Genomic DNA, 22,887 nt, shown 5'->3' on the forward strand with positions numbered 1-22,887 from the left:
GAGGTTTGATCCCTACCCACTCTCCTCATCCCCCCATGCCCTCCTCCAAATGCCCCCAAGCTCCCTCAAACACCGGGGTCCTGCGCTTGCTTTCTGCGGGCTGGAAGGGATCTTCCGCTTGGTGAACAGCTTTCCTGGCCCAGTTCCAATACCCACTTCAGGGAAGCCTGCCCCATCTCCGGCATCCATGTCACTTTGTCCCCCACTAAGTGCCAGGGACCCAGCCACAAAGTGGCTGCCTCCTGAATATGCCACAGGCCTCCTGGTCACCCTTCTCCTGGGAGAGGACATCCTCAAAGGAGGCTGTCCCCTTGTTCCCTCTGACCGGCAGTAACTTCCTCACGTCCAGACAGCGAGCAAGGCTGATTCAGGACTGGTTTTCTTTCATCCCACCCGCATTCAGACTGGTTGTCCCCCGAGCTTTAGGAACAAGTTCCTTTCCTCCTCCTGTGGCCCCAGAATGCCCACCTCTACCCCTGGAGCTGAGTGGCCTCCTCAGCCACACTCTGCCTTCCAAAATCAGATGAGACCAGACACAGTGGGGGCAGGCAGGAGCTCCGACCCTGGCCCCACTTTGCCCGCCTCATGCCTCACACCTCTCCTGCCTCCCCCAGATCCAGGCTCCAGCTCAGCAGCTGCGGGCCTGGGGCTGGTCACACTCCCAGCTCCCCTCTGCCTGCCTCCAGGCTTCTATGTGCTTCCCACCCTGACCCCCTCGGCCCCAGTGGGTGTGTAAATGTCCTCTAACCTCCTGCCTCCTCTCCCAGCCCTGGTTTCTGACAGAAACCGGGGACGCGAGTGGCATCCCCAACCTGCGTGCCCCACATTCCCACGGCACCCACGGCCTGCCGGCCAGGGCCACACAACCCCTCGGCAGGAGCGAGGCAGGCCTGAGCCCTAGCCCAACACCAGCCACCCTCCCAGCACTTATGGCAGCAGCCCCATTAGCTGGTCTCCCTCCTTCTGTCCCTCGCTGCCCTCCCCCAGACCGTTGTCAACGCAGCTGCCAAAGGGACCCGTGAAAACCTAGGTCCCACCTCCGTTCAAGTCCTTCCCAGGGCTGGCCGTTACGGTCCCAACCTCATGTCCTACTATCTCTGACCACACCTGCACCCCACAGACTTTGTACCTGCTGCCCTCTTCATCCAGAAAACTCTTCCTTTAAATGCCTACATGGCTCACTCCTTGACGCCTTCAGGTATCTTCCTGTGCCAGCTTTTCGATGGGGCCTGCACAGAAGACACCCGTGTATGTTCTCCTGTGCACACACCCCTGCCTCCCTCTGCCCTTCCCCTGCTTCTCCACAGCACCACCGCCTGGGATACTTCTTCCATTGTTGCCTGCCTCATGCCTCGCCTCCTCAATTGTACCCGGTCTTACCCATTTCACTCACTACTGTATCACCGACAGGTAGGACGGGGCTCGGAAAAGAGAATGACAGAATGCCCCATCCTCCTACTCAGCACCAGCCAACTGTTACCATGCAAGGCTGAGAAGTTCATACTATCACATTCCTATTTCTCCAGAAAAGTCAAAACCGTAGGTTTTTCTTCTCATGAATTACCCCCAATTTTAAATGTCGGCAATTCAAATTTGTTTCAAAAACTCGGCGGGTAAGACCCAAGCTCCCAGGCTCCCTTGTGACCGGGTCAGCCCTGGTGTGGGGCCACTGCCCCAGCCGGCCACTCCTGGAACCCCTTCCCAGCCAGTGAGCACTCACCGACCCATCGCTCATGATCCTGTGGTCTGGCCACTGACAAGGGAGGCACACAGAAGCGGTGCCCCACCTCGAGCCGGGGACACGGTCACTGAGTGGCAACTTCACGACTTTTATTTGTGGTGCCTGTGCTTTGTCTCGAAAATATCTTCTCCCCCTGCCCCTGACAGTGGGCGGGGCGGGGGCAGCAAAAAATAGAGATCCCTCCCTATTGCACACGGGCCCTGTACAGAGGCCCACCTGGCCCAGGCTGGCGGGACCCTTGGCACATTCTCGGGTCCCTGTTCAGGAGCGGGAGGGGTGACTGGGGTGGCATCACACGTGAGGGGGGGACCTCCGGGTGGCCACTCCGCTCCTGGCACTTCCTGGTCCGCGGTTCCGCCGTGGTCCCACCTCCGGCCCCGGGCCCCCCTCAACCACGTCCCCCTACCTGGCTCGGCCTCTGACCTCCATCCTGGCCTCGGGGGGCCCCCCTCGGCTCCTGGGGATTCTGCTCCCCTCCCAGGCTGGAGGCCCCGAAGGGAGGCTATGGCTTCTCGGAGACCCCCTGGGAGCCCTGTCACACGTGCTCACACAGGGGAAGGGGTGCGTGTGGCAGAAGCAGCTGTATAAATACGGGTACAGGGAAAGGTCCTCCGCCAGAGTCACTTAGAAAGTTTGCTGATGACGCGGATCAGGGCTGCGTTCTCATCCTTGAGCCTCTGGTTGTCAGCCCGGAGGTCGGACAGGGCCTGGGGGATGGGATGGGGAGGTCAGCTGGGTGGCCCCGGGTCACCCGGGGTCTGCCTAGAACCCGTCCATGGCGCCCCCTTAGGCTCACCTTCAGCTCCTCCTCCAGCTCGGCCGCCTTCCTCTCCAGGGCCCGGCGCTCCTGGCATAAACAGGAGGGGTGAGGCCCAGGGCCTGGGGGCGGGGGAGGGCTAGGGGTCAAGTAAGGCTGAGAAGGGTGGGGAGAGGGCAGAGAACCCTCTTCAGACCCACATGGGACACCCACATGGCCCCACCCCAGCTGCCCCTACTCACGAATCTCTCCAGCTCCAGGAGGGCGGGCCTCTCTGCAAAGCGCTCCTGCCTCTGGGGACAAGAGAGCCCAAGGCTCAGAGAAGTGGCCAAGCCACAAAGACCAGGACTGGGACCCCAGCCTGGGAAGGGGGCAGCAGTCCAGCCTCCCAGCCGGCCCCCCCTCCCCGAGCAGGCCCATCCGGGCCACTGCGACCCGGTGCCCAGGTCCAGGCATCTCACCTGCGTGGCACGCTCCAACTCCACCTTGAGCTGCGCCAGGCGGAGCGTGGTCTCAGTCAGGGCCTCGCGAAGCCGCTCGTTCTCGCTGCGCAGCTCTGCGTACAGCTGGGGGGAACCGGGCAGGGAGCGCGGGTCAGTCCTGCCGGCCCACGTGGGGAAGGGAGCTGCAGGGCAGGTGGATAAAGGACGACCGCAGGGGCAGATCGAGGGTGGGTGGTGTCGCAAACCTTCCTGAAGCCTCCATCGGGCTCGTCTGATTCTGGCTGGGAGTCACGCTGCCGCTGACTGCGAGGTGAAGGGCCGCCCTCGGAAGTGCTGGGGTGGAGGCAGGCAGGGCGTCAGCGGGGCTCCCTGTGGCCCTACAGAAGAGCCCAGACCCTTCCCTGCCCACCCTGTACCTGGACTCTGGGCTGCGGTCGGCCGGCTCCGCCTCCTCCCCCTGCGGGCCGAGGTGGGGTTCAGCCTGATGCCGGGAAGGGAGTCTGGCCCACCACCCTACCTCCAAGGCCCACCCGTAGCCCAGCTCGCCCCGCCCCTCACCTCCGCAGGCCCCCTCCACTCTTTGCCGACTTTGCGGTGCTCCCTGGCGGCCTGTGGTCCCTGACCCTGCCCGTCAGGCGCCTCTGCTGGGGGGGAGGGGCAGGAATCAGCCCAGAAACCTGGGGAGCGGCCCCTCTCTGCGGTGTCAGGGTCCCTAGGCCCGACCCCTCGGGAAAACAGACTGCAGTGGGAGAGATGGGGAGGCCAGGGGGCAGGAGGTCGACCTCCCAGAAACCAGACCTCACCTCTCAAGGCAGGGCCATCAGAGTTCTCCACCCCCGGGACTCGGGGCCTCCGAGAGGGGTCCTGTCCGAGAAGGGCAGGGAGGTCAGAGGGCAAGGGCATCTTGGACCACCCACCACCTGGTCACCTGACCCCTCTCACCAGGCACGATTTCTCTGGCTCTGGGGTCTTCCCTGCTGCCTTCTCTGCTTCCTTCAGATCGGTGAGAGTCACACCCTGGGAGAGCGAGAGCGGTCAGGGGTCCCAGAGGTCAGCGCCCAGACCGCCCAGGATGCAAGTGTAGGCCCCCAGCCCCTCCTCCCTCAGACCGAGGAATCAGGCCCCCAGCCCCTCCTCCCCCAGACCCAGGAGTTCTGGTCCCCAGGACCTCCTTCCTCAGACCCAGGAGTCCAGACCCCCAGCCCCTCCTCCCTCAGACCCAGGAGTCCTGCCCCCCAGCCCCTCCTCCCTCAGACCCAGGAGTCCAGGCCTCCAGCCCCTCTTCCCTCAGACCCAGGAGTCCAGGCCTCCAGCCCCCTCCTCCCTCAGACCCAGAAGTCCTGCCCCCAGCCCTTCCTCCCTCAGACCCAGGAGTCCTGGCCCCCAGCCCTTCCTCCCTCAGACCCAGGAGTCCAGACCCCCAGCCCCCTCCTCCCTCAGACCCAGAAGTCCTACCCCCAGCCCCTCTTCCCTCAGACCTGGAGGAGCCCAGTCCCCCAGCCCCCTCCTCCCTCAGACCCAGGAGTCCAGGCCTCCAGCCCCCTCCTCCCTCAGTCCCAGGAGTCCTGGCCCCCAGGACCTCCTCCCTCAGACCCAGAAGTCCTGCCCCCAGCCCCTCCTCCCTCAGACCTGGAGGAGCCCAGTCCCTCAGCCCCCCTCCCTCAGACCCGGAGGAGCCCAGCCCCCCTGCCCACCCCCACACCTGTGTGGACCTCCGAGACTGACGCATGAGCCGAGAGCGAGCCTTCCGCTGAGATTCAGACTCCTCATCCCGCACAGGCATCTGGTAGGACCTGAGTGAAAGGTTCCCAACCTCAGTAAGGGTTCCTTTGGGTCCTGTTCCCGTCCCACGGCTAACACTTTTCAGGGAAGGGAAGTTCTGCCAGAGAACATCAACTCCCAGCAGACCCTGGGACAACCTCCCCCTTGGGAGCGCTGCCCGAGGCCCTGGGGCCTCCTGGGCAACACAGTGTCTCCCTGCTGGAGAGAAAGAGGCTTCCTTCCCCCCACCCCCGCCGTCCCCCACAGTCTCTTTACCTCCGCCGGTCCCGGGAGTCGGCTGGGGGCGCCGTGGGGGCCGCAGGGACATTTGGCTTCACTGGGGATTCGGGCCCCGGAATTCTGGAGGGAGGAGTGGGATCATCCGAGGGAGGACGCCTGGAGATCTCAGACCTGAGAAGTCATTCATTCAGCAAATATCGTTACTCAAGCTCAAGTTACGCGGCAGGTGCTGGATATGCCACACTGAGCAACAAAAAGAATGATCTCTGCCCCAATGAGTCAAATGTGTGCGGCAGAGACGCAGAACCAACAAGCGCGAGAGGAGCCCATCACACAACAGGCCAGAAGGCTAAAGTGCTTGGGAGGAAAGCGCGAGCCTGACAGCAGGTGGGAGGGTGTGCGTGTCCGGACACTGCGGCAGCATGGGCGCGAGGTCCGAGCGGGCCTCACAGACAAGGGGACACTCATACACAGACCCGAGGAAGGGAGGAAGCAAGCCGGGGTGGGGGTGGTGCAGAGCAAAGGCCCTGGGGCAGCAGTGTGACTGTGTCAAAAGGGACGGGGTGGGAGGTGGGGACGGAGGCAACAGAAGGCCACTGTGACCGTGGAAGCTTAGCTGTGAGCTTTTATTTGACGCGCCACAACGAAAACTGAGGCAGAGAGCGGTCGGGGCAGAGACCCCAGAGGGCAAAAGCACCTGCTCGGGATCAAGCTGACAAGGTTGGGACCCGACCTGCCTCCCACCCGGAAAGGCCCAGGCCCCTGGCTGGCACTCACAGGGCACAGGGCTCCAGCACCTTACGGGAGGGGGTGGGCGTAACTCTGGCGAGGCGGGGCTCCTCAGCCTGTGGGAAGAGAAGACCAGAGGAGGACATTCTCCTCACCGAGGCGGGCCTGGCCCCAGCCCCCGCCCCTCACCCCACTCACCTGCGGGGAGGTCCCTTCCAGCCGAGAGGACGAGGCTGAGCGCTGCAACCCAGCCCCAGGGGTGCCCTCGGCCCCCCGCCTGTCTGTGGGACCCAGGGCACCAGAGCTTCCCGTCTTCTGGAGGCCAAAGCGCCTGGAGAAGGGGGCCTCTTCTGGGGGCTGGAGAAGAGAACGGTCTCAGGGAGAAAGGATCCTTCTCGGCCACTTCAAGTGTCGCCCCCAGAAGGACCACAACAAACCACTATTCCCATCAGCCCCCTGGGCAGATGCAGCCAGAAAAAAAGCAATCAGTTGTTCTGGAAGATTCTGGAAACTGTCATCTTCACCTTACATACCCTGAAAAGAGGTCTACAGATTCATGACATCTCTCCCCTCCCTCCCCAAATAGTATGACCTCTAGAGCATCCAAACTCACCATGGGGCTCTGAGGGCTAGCGGGTGGTGGAGAAGACACTCCGTTGAGAGTTCTGGATTCTGTGGAGGGTGGCTCTACGGTGCGGGAAAACGGAGATGCCAGGTGCCTCTCAGAACCAGCCCCTCCTCCCTCAGACCCAGGAGTCCAGACCTCCCAGCCCCTCTTCCCTCAGACCCATGAGTCGTGGCCTCAGCCCTTCCTCCCTCAGACCCAGGAGTCCAACTCCCAGCTCCCTCCTCACTCAGACCCAGGATCAGGCCCCCAACCCCTCCTCCCTCAGACCCAGGAGTCCTGAACCCCAGCCCCCTCTTCCCTCAGACCCAGGAGTCCAGACCCCCGGCCCCTCCTCCCTCAGGCCCAGGAGTCCAGGCCCGAGCCCCCTCCTCCCTCAGGCCCAGGAGTCCAGACCCCCAGCCCCTCCTCCCTCAGACCCAGGATCCTGAACCCCAGCCCCCTCCTCCCTCAGGCCCAGGAGTCCAGACCTCTCAGCCCTTCTTCCCTCAGACCCATGAGTCGTGGCCCCCAGCCCCTCCTCCCTCAGACCCAGGAGTCCAGACCCCACAGCCCCTCCTCCCTCAGACCCAGGATCCTGAACCCCAGCCCCCTCCTCCCTCAGACCCAGGAGTCCTGCCCCCAGCCCCCTCCTCCCTCAGACCCAGGAGTCCAGACCCCCAGCCTTTCCTCCCTCAGACCCAGGGGCCCTGCCCCCCAGCCCCTCCTCCCACAGACCCTGGAGTCCAGACCCCAGCCCCCTCCTCCCTCAGACCCAGGAGTTCAGACCCCACAGCTCCTCCTCCCTCAGACCCAGGAGTCCAGACTCCCAGCCCCCTCCTCCCTCAGACCCAGGAGTCCAGACCCCCAGCCTTTCCTCCCTCAGACCCAGGGGCCCTGGCCCCCAGCCCCTCCTCCCTCAGACCCTGGAGTCCCGACTCCCAGCCCCCTCCTCCCTCAGACCCAGGAGTCCTGCCCCCAGCCCCCTCCTCCCTCAGACCCAGGAGTCCAGACCCCCAGCCTTTCCTCCCTCAGACCCAGGGGCCCTGGCCCCCAGCCCCTCCTCCCTCAGACCCTGGAGTCCAGACCCCAGCCCCCTCCTCCCTCAGACCCAGGAGTTCAGACCCCGCAGCCCCTCCTCCCTCAGACCCAGGAGTCCAGACTCCCAGCCCCCTCCTCCATCAGTCCCAGGAATCAGGCCCCCAGCCCCCTCCTCCTTCAGACCCAGGAGTCCTGGCCCTCAGCGCCTCCTCCCTCAGACCCAGGATCCTGAACCCCAGCCCCTTCCTCCCTCAGACCCAGGAGTCCTGCCCCCCAGCCCCTACCTCCCTTAGACCCAGGAGTCCAGACCCCCCCCACCCCTCCTTCCTAGATCCAGAAACCCAGACCCTGCCCCGCACCTGTGGGGCCTTCTTCTCCCTCATCCTCGTCATGTATGGGGGGCCCCCCTGCCCCCCCAGGCCGGCGTTCCTTGGACAGATCTTGGAGAGAAATCTTCTCTCGGCTGCTCAGACGACACACGGAGCTCCTGGTGAGAAGGGGAGGGCGTGGGGTTCCAGTCCCTGGGACCCGCCACCTGCCCACCCAGGCGCCTGTCCACTACCTTCGGTGTTTGCCGCTGGAAGGCACCTGGGGCTCCTGGCTTCTGCTCTGAGAAGCTTCCTTTTGGTTCCGCAGCTGCAAGGGGACAAAGGAGGGGACGGAGGAGGCTGCTGGGAGGGCCCCACGCGGCCCGCGGCCCCCACGTCCAGGGCCGGCACGCACGGCTGTGCAGGTCTGGGTGGAGGAGGCGCCACACACGGGGAGGGCCACTCCCAGCGGACACGGGGGATCTGCGGGCCCCTGCACACGGCTGTGTGGCGTCTGGGTCCTCCTCACGGCTGCCTCCCGGCCTCCCCGCTCTGGTGTCCTCCCCTCCCAGGGCGCCCCGCTCACCGGGGACGCTGTCATCCCTGCCACCTCCCTAGGGCGGCCCGCCCAGCCTTGGCACAGAGGTTCCTCCACCAGGCGAGCCCGTCATCCCCGCCCCTCTTGAGAGGTAGGGCCGCCTTCCCCCGCCGCAGGCTGAGAGTGCACCCGTACCTGTGCTCCTTCCTTGCCGAGGGCTGACCCTGCCTCACCCTCCACGAAGCCCACGGCGGCCCCACTACCCTCACCCTCACACTGCTCCTCAGCCTAGCGTTCAAGGCCCTTCAGGTGGGCCCCCCGGCCCAAGGCCTCCCTGCCTCACACTCCCCTCCGGGCCCCACCCATTTTCCCACCCCCTAGCCTTTGCACGTGCTGTGCCCTCACCCCGAGCGCATGCCCTGGGTCTGAGAAGCTGTCCACCCAGCCAGAACTATGACCTTTCCTCTCAACGTCACCACGACCGACCTTTAAACAGAGGGATCTGTGTCCATCTACCCCCCCCACTCACTGGAAGCTCCAGGCAGAGTGCCCGGCCCCCAGGAGGCCTCAGGAGATGCTTCTTGCTCCCAGTCGGCTTACACTCCGCCAAGCAGGGTTCCAAACGTTCTCGTGCAGTAACACGTATACTCCCCGTAGCATAACAGATGCTCCGCGTGACTCCTCATAAAGGTGCACACACCGTTATCCCCACATTACAGGTGAGGAAACTGAGGCCCAGAGAGGTTAAGTGACCAGCCCGAGCTCACAGAGCAAACGCATGCCAGAGCCGGAATTCAGAGCCCAGAGTCCATGCCGTCCAGCCCTTCACTCTGCCTTTTTCCAGCAACAAGGCCTGGCCCGGTGCTGGCTGGGCGGCATTCCGGGGCTGATGAGGCCCAGCCTCCTCCTGACTCCTCTTCCTGACTCTGACTGTCGCCAGCTGGGCAGGAGCAGGTCCCCTGCCAGGGGGCACTGGGGTAGCAGGGAGCCGACGGGAGGGAGGGAGCCCCCGAGACTCACATCCTCCTGCTTCCGGGCCAGTTCCTCCAACAGACTCAGCACCTCCTCGTCAGCCAGGTCGCAGGGACGTTGGCCCTGGCGGTGGAGGAAGAGAAGGGGCAGAGGACGATGGAGGGGAGGGGGCCTCCCGCCCCTCAGCCCCACCAGCCCGCGAGCAGCCCGGCCCTCACCGCGTGGGTCAGCGAGTCCATGCCCCCACCGTGCTCGGCCAGCAGGCGGCAGGCGTCCTCCACGCCCCAGTGGGCCGCGGCGTGCAGGGGGGTCCAGCCGTCCCCGTCCCGGAGCTCTGGGTCGTAGCCGGCCTGAAGGAGCAGCCTGGGTGCGGGGAGGCTCGGAGTCAAGGACCGAGATGCGGGTTCTGCCCAAGGCTGCCATCATCGGCTGGCCGCGCTGGGGCCCGGTCGGGACAGGCAGGTGGCGAGGGCCTCTTTGTGGAGCCCCTCCCCCGGCCCAGTGGGTGGCTTCAGGAACCCTGCCCCTTGTACCGGGCAACTCTCTTGACTGTCACCCCTGGGTGTGGGACACACAGCCCCAGAGCCTGTGAAAGGGCTGAGGCCCCAGAAGGGGCAGCCCTGGGGCAGTGATGTTCTAGGAACCCGCCAGCTCAGGGAGGTGGCCCTCAGCCAAGGCGATGCTGCCCGCCAGGCGACATCTGGCAGTGTCTGGAGACGGTCCAGGAGGTCACAGCTGAGGGGTGGGTGCCAGGGATGTTTCTAACACCCTACGGCACAGAGGACGGCCCCACGGCAAAGACTGATGTGGTCCAAAACCCCGCTAGTGGCGAGGCCGAGGAGCCCCGGCTTGGAGGACGAGCACAGGATCTGGGGGGCAGGCAGGGTTAGAAGCCCAGGCGGGTCCCGCACGCACAGCTGGCGGCACACAGCCTGCCTCTGCAGGACTGGCATCGGGTTCCGTGCCCGTGGGAACAAGCGAATACGAGGTGGGAGGTGGACAGAGTTCATGAGACTTTTCAAATAGAAGGGCCTCTGTGGGGCCCTGCTGACCTCGTCGCTCACTCCCCAGAGCTCACTCGCTGCAGCCACCTGGGCGCCTGCACACGGTCCCCAGGGGTCCCCAGGGGTCCCCAGGCCGGAGCTCATGCAGCCCCCCTCCCACTCCTCCCACTGCCCTCTTTATGCCTTTCTAGGCCCACGGTTCTCAACTAGGGGGGGCACCTGGCCATGTCCGCACATGTTTGGTCGTCCTGAGTTGGGGGGGGGGGGCGCTCCTGGCCTCCAGGCAAGAGCCCAGGGATACTGCTCAGCACCTTACAACGAACGGGCACACCCCTCCCCGGTCACCAGTGTGCACTCAGGCCCACGTCACGTGGTCTGCTGCCCCGGTCACTTGTCTGCCTCCCCGGCGAGGCTGGGGGCTGCACGTGGGCCCAGACACGTCTCGTGTGCCAGCCGCCCCGGACCTAAAAGACGGCCCGGCCTTCGGCAGGTGCTCGGTAAGTAAGTGCCCAGCGCCACCTCTCTGGGCCTCTACCCTGCCCTTCGTCGGTGATGAGGGGAACGTTGGTTACATCCTCCTACAAACGCAGCCGTCCTGAGGGCGGTGATAAAATGGGAGTCGCTGAGGCTTCCCGCGGCCAAAGCACTTCGTTCCTGTGCCAGACAGTGAGCCACCCCCAGACCCCGACTTTCCCCCCACTTAGTAACCATGCCCAACTCTCAGCTGGACACGCTGTCACCTGGCTCAAGAGGGATCTCCCGGGCTCCCTGGCGGGAGCCCCGGACAGGCAAGTAACTGGGATGGTGGAAATGCCAAGAAAACGCCAGGTGGTCTGGCAAATGGGACATCAGTGTTCAGCGTGCGGGTCACTTCAGGATTGTTCTTTTAAAAGGAGTCAACGGGGGCGTCTGGGTGGCTCAGTCAGTTAAGCGTCTGACTCTTGATTTCAGCCCAGGTCAGGACCTCACAGTCCGTGAGCTCAACAGTGCAGAGCCTGCTTGGGATTCTTTCTCTTTCTCCCTCTCTCTCAAAATAATAAACTTTAAAAAATAATCAAGTAAAAATAAAGGGAATCAACATTTGCTCCTTTTGTCCTCTCCTCCTCCGGGCTGTGTGGGATGCAGATGCAACGGCAGGAGGCGAAGCAGCCACCTGAGACTCAGCGGTGGAAGCCACGGGCAGAAGAGGACAGGGCTGGGCACATGACTGGGCCTGACCATTTACATCCCAGTCCCCTTGCCACTGGGATTAGCTCTGGGATGGGCAGGTGCCCAAGGCGGCCCAGTGAGCATCAGGCCAGGACTTTTGCTACAAGAATGGGGGACGAGGCATTCTACTTTCACAGCAGGCAAGCAACTAGGTCATGAGCCTGGAGCCACTAGGGGCCGTCTCTAGCACCTCACTGAAAAACCTGCCTAAAAACCCAACACAGAGGTGAGCAGAGCTGAGGGATTCATCTCTACTCCACTTCCAGACTGAAAATAAAGGATAAATCACAAAGAGAGAGGACCCAGAGAGGAGAGAATCTGAGGATAAGAATGGGAACCAACCACCCCAACATAAGAGGGTGAGGCAGCCAAACACGGATGGCAGCAAGGGAACACATGCTGTAGCGATTTAAAATACATATGCGCTAGATAACCTGGCCTTCAAGTACAGAAATAAACACCGCGGGCACTACAAGGATAAACAGGCAAAATCCACAAGCATCGTAGGAAATTTCAGGGGCACCCGGCTGGCCCACTCAGTGGAGCATGTGACTCCTGATCTCAGGGTTGCAAATGCAAGCCCTGCGTTGGGTGTAGAAATTACTTACACATAAAATCTTAACAACAAAAACAAAAAAAAAAGTATGTCTCTCACAGTAACTGACAGAGTAGGCAGAGAGAAAAAAACCCACTAAGAACATAGGAGGCTGAAATAGCGTGACTACAAAGGTGATCTGATAACCTACACGCAACGCTGTACTTCACAGCATGGTTCTTTTCCAGCTGACACATACCGGGGTATAAAGCAAACCTCAGAGAATTCCGAAAATCCGATGGAAGCATATGGATTCTCTGACCACAGTGCCATCAAGGCAGGAAATGGGCATCGAAACAATGACTGGAAAAATCCCACACATCTGAAATTAAGGACATCCTTCTAAATAATCCAGAGGCCAAAGAAGAGAGATTACAAGCCGGAAAATGTTTTAAACGTACGGACAACGAAAAGCCTACACATCAGGACTCGTGGACACGGCAAAGGCTGTATTTAGAGACAAATACTCCGTCCACATACATAAATTAAAAAACCCACAGGAAGGTGGAAGACAGCGAGAAGGAACAGATCAGCCCAGCACAAAGAGCAGGGAAGAGTGGGGACGCCAGCCCCGCTCACCTCATCACTTCGATGTAGCCCTTAGCGGCTGCCACGTGCAGGGCAGAGGCCCCCGTGCGGGGGTGCCGGGCCTCGGGCATCGCGCCCCCGTTTAGCCAGCATCTCGTGTCACGAAGAAGCAGTTCCTCCTCGGCCCGTTTGGCCGCCTCCACGTCCACACCTGGGAAGACGAGAAGGGGCAGTGGTAGGACTCACACCCGGAGCCCCAGGAGGCACCGGGTCCCCCTCGTTCCACATGCTCCTCTGGGACTCAGGGGGCCCGGACTGGGGCCTCCGAGGCACTGCTGAGAGAACGGGGATCACAGGCCCTTCTCCCATTTCAACCTAAGTATCACCTTTATCGTTACTCTTAAGTATAAAGCCAGCACCTGATTACGTCAAACCCTCCCTAGCACCACCAGTAAAATCCTGAGCCCACGTCTTCACGCACTCTGTTGGGACCCTTTCTATCACCCTGAGAAGGATAAACCAGGCAAAGGGCCACCAGACCAAGGGGCCGCATTACTGGGGCAACAGCCTCTTTCCTAGCCAGGTGCGGATCCCTGTTCACAGCTATGCCGTCACCTAGAGCAATCAGAAGAGAGCCAAGCACACGGCCTCGTCGGTCAGTTTCTGTACATCTTTCAGTTTCCTGCAAAGCTGTTCTGCATTTGGGATGCCAAGGGCAACTTAGGACTTCACGTGTAAGTGGATTTTGGATCAGAACAGGCAGCCTTGCTGAGGCTGTATTAGTATCTGGTGACCATCACCGAGAATCTGTATGTTGCCTGCCCTCTATTGAGACAGGAGTCAGAAAGGGTCTCTTCCAGCCAACGTTCGATCTCTCTCCTGGAAAGTTTATTGGGGTCTGTTGCTGTTCCAACTGTGAGATTTCTCACACCAAAGCACTGGCTTGGAGCTGAGCCGTCCTGCCCCATAGCTGTCGGCCACGTGCAGCTACTGAGCGCCTGAACTGTAGCTGCTCCAAACCAAAACGTGTCATGAACACAAATACACGCTGGATTTCGATGTGTGGGCGGGAAAAAGTGTGCGGCACGGGGTGCCTGGGTGGCTCAGTCGGCTGAGCACCCAACTCTTGATGTCAGCTCAGGTCATGATCTCACGGTTCGTGAATCCGAGCCCCAGCTGGGGCTCTGTGCTGACACAGTGGAGCCTGCCTGGATTCTCTCTCCCTCTCTCTCTCTGCCCCTCCCCCACGTGAGTGCACTCTCTCTCCCTCAAAATTAATAAACTTAAAATACAAAAGCGCACAGCAACCCATGAATGGTTTTCTTTATGTTGATTAATGTTGACATGATAATGTCTTGGGCACACTCAGTTAAGTAAAATACGTTACTAAGTTAATCTCACCTGCTTCTTCTTACTCTTTTAAGTGCACCCACTTAAAAATTTTCCATTACCCCGTGGCTTACACTGGCTTTCCGCTGGGCAGCACGGGCAAAGGACCCCGTGGCGCCACCACTTGGGCTTAAAAACTTAAAACACGACAGAGGCCGCAAAAACCCCCTGTGTGCCCCCCACCCATCTCATCTTGCGTTCGTGACGCTGCGTCCTGTTGCACCCTCACTACACACACGGGAAAGTCTGCCCTAAGTCGGCCCCGGGGGTCCCAGAGGGCAAGCGGCCCCGGAACCGGCTGCGCGTCTGCGCCACCCGCTGGCACCCGGGGAACGCGCGACTAAACTCCAACGGGATCACCTCCGGCTGTCGTCTGGCAGCTGTCCAAGGAATGTTTGGCTGGTCAGAGCCCACCTGGTGGGCCCAGCTTGGGGCGGAGAGGCCGGGACAGTGCTGGGGACTCAGGGACACCCTCCCCCCCACCCCCGCACACAACTTCCTTAAAGGGAATCACCTTCAATCCTACTACAGATCCGTGTGCCTTCCTTAGGCAGTGAAGGGTGGGGTTTGCTGACCTTTTTCCAACCACTGCTAGTGTCTCTGGCATGGTCACACACATCCTTCTGCACTCTGCTTTTTGCCGAGATTTGCGTTTGTTGAGGGAGCTCTCCATCAGGGTTGGCAAACCTGTCTGGCTTCTGCCTTTTGTTCTACTGATGGTAAAACACAATACCTCATACCCATTAAGCAGGCATTCCCTGTACCTCCCTCCCCAGCCCCTGGCAACCATCAGTCTACTTCCTGTCATTAAGCTTTGCCTGTTCCGGAAGGCCCCCCCCCCCCCCCGTGTTTGTGAATAAAGCTTTATTGGAACGCGGCCACGCCCACCACGGACACAGGGCCCCTGGCTGTGCTGGGGAGGGCGGCCGCAGGGGCCCCGACCCCGGGCCGGCTGCAGCGTGACAGCACCTCCCACAAAGTCTCGTCCTTCACAGAAGCTGCCAGCCCACTTACAGATTAGTGATTTACCCAACCTCCTCTGCTGGAGCCCCCAGCCTCTCCCGCTGCCAACAACCGCCCCCGCCCCCATGAAGATTCCTGTCCGAGGGCGGGAGGGCCTCCGTCCGGTGGCCTAGCAGCAGAACCGCTAGATGCCCCCTTCCCGCCCAGTTCTGTGTCCCTGCGGCCCGTCCTGCAGCTGGGCTGGGGGCAGCTCTACAGCGAGGATGGGTGGCCACATCGCCTGGCCTAACCACCCATCCTTGTCGCCCCAGCTAGGGCTGGCTCAGGCTAGGTGGCGCTCAGGTGGCTGAGGAAATGTAGTCCTAGATCAGCCGAAGAATCAGCCAGCACTGTTAGCAGCCGCGCTTCATACCCGTTTGAGAGAATCTGCCTGAGAATGACGTCCGTGCAGGGGCGCCTGGGGGGCTCAGGTCATGACCTCATAGCTCAAGGGGTTCGAACCCCACGTAGGGCTCTGTACTGACATCTGAGAGTCTGAAGCCTGCTTTGGATTCTGTCTCCCTCTCTGCTCCTCCCCCACTCATGCTCTGTCTCTCAAAAATAAATACAAATTAAAAAAAAAAAAAGAAAAGAATGAAGTCAATGCAGAGTTCAGTACAGTGATATTTTCGAGTTGGTGCCCCTGGATCAAACCATGCCTGAAGTCTGTGCAATTCCTGGACTTCAGTTACATGGCCCATAAATTGCCTTTTCATTTTAAACTGTGGTAAAAATACACATCAAATTTACCATCTTAACCCCTTTAACTGCAGTTCTGTGGCATTAAGTATATTCACGTTGCCATGCGGCCTCCACCACCATCCGTCTCCAGAACACTCTTCATCTTGCACAACTGAAACCCCGTCCCCATCAAACAGCATCGCCCTGCTTCCCCCTCCCCAGCCCCTGCACCCACCACTCTACCTTCTGCTTCTATGAATTTGACCATTTTAGTCCCGTTCCTCATAGAGTTAGAATCACACAGAGTTTGTACACTTTGTGCCGGACTCTCTCACTGAGCATACTGTCCTCAGGGTTCACTCACACTGTAGCACGTGTCCGAACCTCTTGCCTTTTTAAGGCTGAATAATAGTATTCCATCGTAGCACATGCCACACATTGTTCATCCATTTCTCGGCTGGTGGACACTTGGGCTGCTTCCACCTCTGTGCTACTGTGAGAAACGGCCGCTTCAAACACGCTGCACAAACCGCCTCTTGGGCCGGGCCCTGAGCCCGGCTGCAACAGGTTCCCACAGAAGCGGCCCGCCAAGCCTCACCCGACAGACGACTTTTTAAATCACGAAGGGAGGCGGACTCCACGGTAGAGCCGCCTGGCCAGTGCCCCTCTGTGAAGTTCAAGGCTAACAGCAACAGGGCAGGCAGACAGACAGCACCCGTCTCCCGAACAACGCACTAAGAAGTTCCTGCCACGAACGCAGACCTGAATCTCCTGGAGAAGCGGCAGGCGGGTCCAGGCCGAGGGACACGCTGTGTACAGAAGGCAGGGTGAGGAGGGCAAGGGGAGACCAAGGGCAGGGCAGGGCCACAGGAGGCGCAGAGGGGAGGCTACAATGTGCCACAGGTAACAGCGCAGCACCAAGGCCAAGGTCCCGATGCCCACAGAGGAGTAACAACGTGACATCCTGTGTCCTTGTTCTAGGAGACACAGGCTCCCACGTCAGGGCCAGGGTTACAGTGTCTGCTTCGTGTTCTGGAGATGGCTGGGAACAGAGAGGGAGGCAGCTGGGGAGGGAGAAAGACAAGGAAGGGAGGGGGTGGGGGAAGAGTGCTATTTATGTATAGTGGGGGGAGGGGGGAGGCAGGGCGAATGCAGATGGGCCAAAATGTTAAAAACTGTATGACCCCATTTATACAAAACGTTCCAAAACGTGTAGGGACAGGAAGCAGATGAATGGTGTCTCGGGGCTGAGTGGGAGCGGGGTGCCGGTTGAGGGCTCCGGTTTCTTTGGTGCGACCGAAGCCCTCTGAGTCCATGTGGTGAGGCAGGCACGACACTGTGAGACGCTAAGAAACCAGCGGACCGCACGCTTTCGAAGAGAACCAAACGGGCTACGAATCACATCTCCACAAAGCTGCTAAAACCACCGGCCAAGCTCAGGGAGGGTCATGTGGCCGCCCCCCTAAGGCTGTCCCAACCTTTGTCCACATCTGAAGTTTTTCAGGGTGAGAAGTCAGAGAGGAGAGAAGCAGCTCAGCTCTGCCTTAGTGCCCGCCCCCCACGTTTGCCGTGACCCCAGACGTCCACCTGCACGCGGCTCTCTGACCTTACCAGCAGTCAGCCTGCCCAAGCCAAGCCCGGGGATCTGGGCGTCACCTTCCACACCCCAGGGCCTGCTCTTCAGCAGCCTCGCTGAACGAGCCATGGGGCCTCCAGACCCCCAGGCCCTGTGCCCACACCTTTTCGGCGGCTCCCTCGCTGAACCTAGACCAGCACCCCATGGCCCGTGCCCTCCAGGTCAGTCAGGCCACAGCCTTCCTCGCACACCCCACGCATCAGCTGGTTCTAGGTGGCTGCTTTGGGGAGTACGTTTGGACATGAGCTCCTCTGAGAACTTGCTAGAAGCAATACACGTTCTCCCTAGAAATATGAACATAGCCACACACAGAGTTTCGGGGGTCCTGGGCCCCATGTTAAGGACCCTGCGGTTCAGTGACCGTGCACACGGGGAGAACAGTCCCCCTCAGGGAACACTTCCGAGAGGACAATCTCACCTGAGAGACCCCTGGACAAGCCCCCCGCACCTCATTTCCTCACTCACTCCTGGGCTAAAATGACAATTTGGGTCAACGTCAGGTTGGGCTCTTATCCGTGCCCAGCGGTGGCACATGCACTTTACACGATCACTCAATGTTCCAAGCAACCCGAGGACGGGGACCCGCATGCCCACCTCACAGGTAAGGAACCCGAAGCAGACAGGGTCAGAGAACCCTAGGAAAAGCAGGGCTGGCCTCCGAGCCCCAGCAGTCTGTTCCCCGTGCCCGCAGGAAGCACCCAGGCGCCCACCTCGGTAGGCAATCTCCGCCTTCAGCAGCCCCTCCATGGCGTCCGACTCGGCCAAGTCCAGGGGCAAGTCCCCATCGCTGTTGACGGCGGCAATGTCAGCCCCGTGGCTCAGGAGGTACCTGGGGGTGGCGGTGGAGGGGTGGGGAGGTTAGGGCTGCGGGGTCTGAGCTCCGGTCCCCATGCGATCCCACTTACCCTCCCCCGCCTCACCTGGCGATGTCCAGGTAACCACAGGAGGCGGCCACATGCAGGGGCGTCCAGCCCTCGTTGTCCGCCTGGTTCACCGTGGCACCCTGCTCCACCAGGAAGCGCACCACCTCCAGGTTCTCATCAATGCAGGCCTGGGGCGCAGGGGACACAGCTGTCAGCCCTCACCCCACCCAGGCACCACACGCCCAGCAAGGCAGGACTCCCGAGGGGCCGTGAGACAGACCCCGGGAACACGGAGTCAGACATTCAAGGGAAAAAACCAGATGACCCTGGGACAGACCCCAGAAGGCACCAGCCCTGCTCCTGGAGGCCCATTCAGCTACCCAGCTATTTAAGACCTCTTGGCTTCCCAAAGGTTAGGTCAGCTGGGCATCTGGAGCTCAGTGGAGCCCATGAGAACAGGACACCCAGATCCTTGCAAGTACGAATTGGATAAAGGGAGGGGGCTTTTCTCCAGCGTGGGAAGTCCTGGATGTTAGATACGATGTACCCCAGTCATCACCAACAGGACAAGGCTTCCAGTGACGAAGACCTCCTCCCTCAGACCATGGAGTTCTGAGCCCCCTGCCCTCTTCCCTTAGACCCTAGAGGCCAGGCCCCCAGCCCCCTCCTCCCTCAGACCCTGCAGTATTGACCCCAGCCCCCTCCTCCCTCAGACCGGGAGTCCAGGTCGCCAGCCACCTCCTCCCTCAGACCCAGGGATCCAGGCTCCCAGCCCCTCCTCCCTCAGGCCCAGGAACCAGATCCCCAGCCCCCTCCTCCCTCAGACCCAGGGATCCAGGCTCCCAGCCCCTCCTGCCTCAGGCCCAGGAACCAGGTCCCCAGCCCCCTCCTCCCTCAGACCCAGGGATCCAGGCTCCCAGCCCCTCCTCCCTCAGGCCCAGGAACCAGATCTGGGCTCCCTCAGGCCCAGGAGGGAGGGAGGCCTCCTCCCTCAGGCCAAGCAGATGCTCCCCAGGATGCTGACCATGGCCCTGACTCCCACCCTGAGGGGACTGGCCTGGCCCCTGGGGCCCAAAGCTGTGCACGGGGTACTGTGCCAAGGGATCTCCACCTGGGAAGACCTTCCCTAATCCTCCTGCTGTCAAGGCTCTGTACTGCAGAGGAAGAAATCCATCTCAAGGAGACAGCAGCCCTTGCCTGAATAGGGACAGCAAGGGGACAGACAAGGGATTTAGCCCAGGGCACATGAAAACCCGGGTGGGCGCTGGGATCTGAGCAGGGTCCAGGCAAGGGGTGGGCCTGGCTTCCTGGGTCCCTGGGCTAAATTAACTCCCCAATTCCCTCACCTCTCCAAAACCCGGCCATCTGGAGAAGGGGGGAGGCGGTGAGGGCCAAGAGCATGAAGTCATGGAAACTCAGGCTGCGGGGGGGTGCACACGTGCCCTGGGAACGGGATGAACTGGGCTTGGTTTATTTCCACCCGGTTGTCATGGTGATGGGGGGGGTCGAGGAGGGAGATGGGCCTTTCCCTTTCAAGGACCTGGCCGGGCACAGGAATCCATGTGAAAGATGCCCGAGGCCTGGGCACCAGGGATCCAGGAATCCAGACAACAGCAACCTCCCCCACCAGGAGTCCAAGCCGCTCCCTCCACCCAGACTTAGTCCCCGCTTCCACCCTCCCTATTCAGATCTAAGAACTGTGGCTCCTAGTCCCTCCTATGCCAGACCCCAGACCTAGCTGCTAATTCACAAGGCAATTTTGACGAGTGGGGGGAATATACCAGCTTTATCATGGGGTTAACAAGCCCACCTGAGGTAGGTGCCGGGGTGTGAGAACTCCTGGGCACACACAAGGGCAGGGGGCTGTCGCCTGGGGACCCACTCCAGGGAGGACTCAGAAAGGAAACCACAGCCCCAGGACGCACCCAGACAAGGTGACCAACTGTCCCAGTTTGTTTGGGACGGGGGCTGCCTGAGACCTGGGACTTTCACTGCTAAAACCAGGCCAGTCTAGAGCAAACCACCCTGCGTTGGTCACCCCACAACAGACCTGACCCAAACCCCAGGTCGCCCGCCTGCTGGCCATGTGACCTGAGGCAGGAACTTCCCCTCTCTGAACCTCCAAAGCCCTAATCCTTCAGGCTTCCTGCAAAGCCCCGGAAAGTGGGTTTACCAAGGGCTTGCCTGAGTGGGAAAGGGATTTCACCTGAAAAGGCAGCCTGATAGGCAAGGCCTAGGGGGATGCCAAAGAAGGGGGCTCAGCCTGGAGAGCAGGGCCAAGAGCCCCTGAGGAAAAGTCCAGGAGAGCCCAGGCCTGGACGGTGGCAGAGGAAGGGAAACAGAAGCCTGAGGCCCCTCTCCCCTTGGCTTGCCCAGTACTCTGACACCTTACAAGGCTCAGGGAAGCAGGCCCCCTCCTCTGGGTGGTAGAAAGCATCCTCGCTAGCACCAGGGACTCTGTAGGGGACAGGCCTGGGGGTCAGAAAAGAGAAAAAGAGGACAGGTAGCAGTTAGACCAGGCAGCAGCCCTCCAGCTGAATGCCTGTGCTACATCCTGAAGGGTTTTCCACACATCTGACCTCCCTCCTTCATCAGAGCCCTGCCACGGAGGGACCGACTACTAGCCCTGTTGTACAGATGAGGAAACTGAGGCACAGAGAGAAAGGACGCTACCTTGAGGCAACAATGCTAAGGAACTGCGATTTGAACCCAGGACCATACTGATTTTCCTGAACTGCTCCTCTCCTCTTCCTGGGAGACCTGAGAAGTGGGCCTCTTCAAACATCCCTGCCTCCCTCCCCAGTCCAGCTTTCCACAGGGTCTTTTCTGGTTCCATCAATGACCAAACTCTATGGGTTCTGGCGGGAGGAGAGGGCTGAGGACTGGACCAGTATCAGGAGACAAGGAGGGAGATGGTCTCAGGGATGAGACAGAGGGTGGTGGCTCTTCTGTGGCCAGTCCTATCCCTGGTGGTCCCACTGTGGGAGGATAGATAAATGCATCCAGAACCAAAGAGGGTCCTGCGGCATAAGGTGGTCCTGGTTCTGGGACACACAAACATTGGAGAAGACAATCAGGGAGTCTTGGAGAGGCATGGGGGCCAGGTTATGGACGGAGGCCAGCAGGCCTGTAGTACCCTTGGGAAGCTGACATACCCAGAGCCAGACAGATCACGCAGCCTCTCGGAGAGAAGCTGCCAGATGCCCAGAAGAAGGCATCCGGGCCGCGAGAGCAAGATGACCGAGGATAGAGAGGCAGGTGCGTTGAGGCCCCCCAGGAAAGGGGCAAGGTTACAGGCACAGCCAAGGGAAGGGGCGGGAGGCAGAGAAGGTGCCGGAGAAGGAGAAACGTCCCTGACACGAGGCCTACGGTGGAGAAAATAGGACGCACAGCCTCCAGAAAGAGAATGAAGACGGTCTGCGGGTGGAGACGGCAGGAGGTGCCCCAGACAAGGAAACGAGGTGGTACAAAGCCTAGAAAACCCTGAGCCAAGAAAGAGCATCCTTATACAGCAACAGACGGTACTGCCTAAGGGCGAGAAGGACTAATCGGAAAGCAGCAGCACGGAAGATATGCCCCTAGCCAAACAGGTAGTCCGGGCCAGGGGCCAGGGGAGGAAGCCCCACAGGCGCAGGCGCGTGCCTGCACGGGACGATGCTTGCTGCTCAGCGAAAGCGACACCTGCCTGGAAAGGGGAAACAGTGGGCTGGAGGCCGCAGAAGTATTGCTAGAAGTGCGCAGCCTCGGGAAAGGTGGCAGCATTAGATGGCACAGGAGAGGAGACACGGAGACTACTGAAGGGTGCTCAGGGTCGGGAGAAGGCAGCGCGAAGTGACAACGACCGGGACCAGTGGCACGGACCAGACCGAGGCCGTCAGCAGTGGCTCGGGTCCAGACTGAGGGCGGCGCAGGGCGGCAGAGACCAGGGCCGGTTGAAGAGGCTCAAGACCGGAAACAGGGAGTTGCAGGTGGGTGGCAAGGGCCAGGGGGTCGGAGAGGGCAGCAGCACAGGACGGCGCGCACCGAGACTGACGACCGTGAGTGACTCAGGGCCCGGAGGACGCTGGAGGAGGCTCGGACCCTGGGCGGACCAGGTCCGGGGAGGGGCCGGGGGCGCTGACCTGGTGCAGGGCGCTGATGCCGTCGGCGTTGGTGGAATCGAGCACCGCGCGGGCGGGCGGCGGGGCGGCGGGGTCGAGCTCGGCGCCGGGGCCGGGGTCCGCGGCGCGCAACATCAGGCGCGCCTCGTCCAGGTCGCCGCCCGCGCAGGCCGCCAGGAACTCGGCGGCGCGCTCGAAGCGCACGGTGCGGGCGCGCCGCTCCCCGGGGCCCGGCTCGGCGCCCGCCCGCGCCCCCCACTGCCGCAGCTGTTCCCGCCGCCGCTCGCGGGCCGCGGCCGCCGCTGCCCCGGGGCCCGCCCCCGGGCCGTCCTCGCCCGACATCGCGCCGCCCGCCCGCCGGTAAGCGAGCGAGCGACCGCCGAGCGCCTAGCCCCGAGCCGCCGCCGCCACCGCCGCCCGCCCGCCGGGGGCCGCCGGGAACTGCCGCTGGCCCCGAGCCGCCCGAGGATCTGCCTGCCCCCGCCCGGCGCGTCGACGTCACACGCCGCCCTGGGGCGCGCTGGGAAATGGAGTCCGTGAGCCGAAGTTGCTAATGGCAACCTTCGGGCCTCGCTCAGCCCCGAGGCACGCTGGGAAGTCCGCAGCTCCCGGGCAGCTGATGTAGGGGAGGGTCCCGGGAGCGCCGGGAGCGCCGGGAAGCGGGGTCTCCGGGCTGGAGGCGCGCCCCGGGGTGTGCTGGGAAACGCAGGGACCAGTGGCACGGGGCACGGGAGTCGGAAAAGATA

General features: G+C 61.6%; 1 protein-coding gene across 3 annotated transcripts; it reads right to left on the bottom strand.

Moving 5' to 3' along the window:
- Window positions 1–1,809: 1,809 nt before the first annotated feature.
- On the bottom strand, window positions 1,810–22,573 carry PPP1R12C (protein phosphatase 1 regulatory subunit 12C). 3 transcript variants are annotated; one of them, XM_053210610.1, is made up of 22 exons: window positions 22,163–22,569; window positions 18,099–18,229; window positions 17,889–18,007; window positions 12,522–12,681; window positions 9,353–9,497; window positions 9,183–9,257; window positions 7,879–7,952; window positions 7,676–7,803; window positions 6,285–6,358; window positions 5,870–6,028; window positions 5,720–5,787; window positions 4,979–5,113; window positions 4,644–4,734; window positions 3,884–3,958; window positions 3,745–3,805; window positions 3,500–3,582; window positions 3,358–3,398; window positions 3,187–3,274; window positions 2,960–3,064; window positions 2,741–2,791; window positions 2,538–2,588; window positions 1,810–2,448 (listed from the first exon to the last, which is right to left on the bottom strand). In XM_053210610.1, the coding sequence occupies exons 1-22, from the start codon at window positions 22,481–22,483 to the stop codon at window positions 2,362–2,364; spliced, it is 2,322 nt and encodes a 773-aa protein (XP_053066585.1). In that variant the 5' UTR covers window positions 22,484–22,569; the 3' UTR covers window positions 1,810–2,361. The 3 variants fall into 3 exon arrangements, 2 of the variants coding, with proteins under 2 accessions (XP_053066585.1, XP_053066584.1); XM_053210609.1 differs by having other exon boundaries at window positions 3,500–3,585; XR_008293655.1 differs by lacking the exons at window positions 1,810–2,448; window positions 3,745–3,805 and having other exon boundaries at window positions 3,500–3,585; window positions 22,163–22,573.
- Between the last annotated feature and the right edge of the window lie 314 nt (window positions 22,574–22,887).

The sequence above is a fragment of the Acinonyx jubatus genome, chromosome E2 (genome assembly GCF_027475565.1).
Source record: "Acinonyx jubatus isolate Ajub_Pintada_27869175 chromosome E2, VMU_Ajub_asm_v1.0, whole genome shotgun sequence".
In the NCBI taxonomy this organism is placed as follows: domain Eukaryota; kingdom Metazoa; phylum Chordata; class Mammalia; order Carnivora; family Felidae; genus Acinonyx; species Acinonyx jubatus.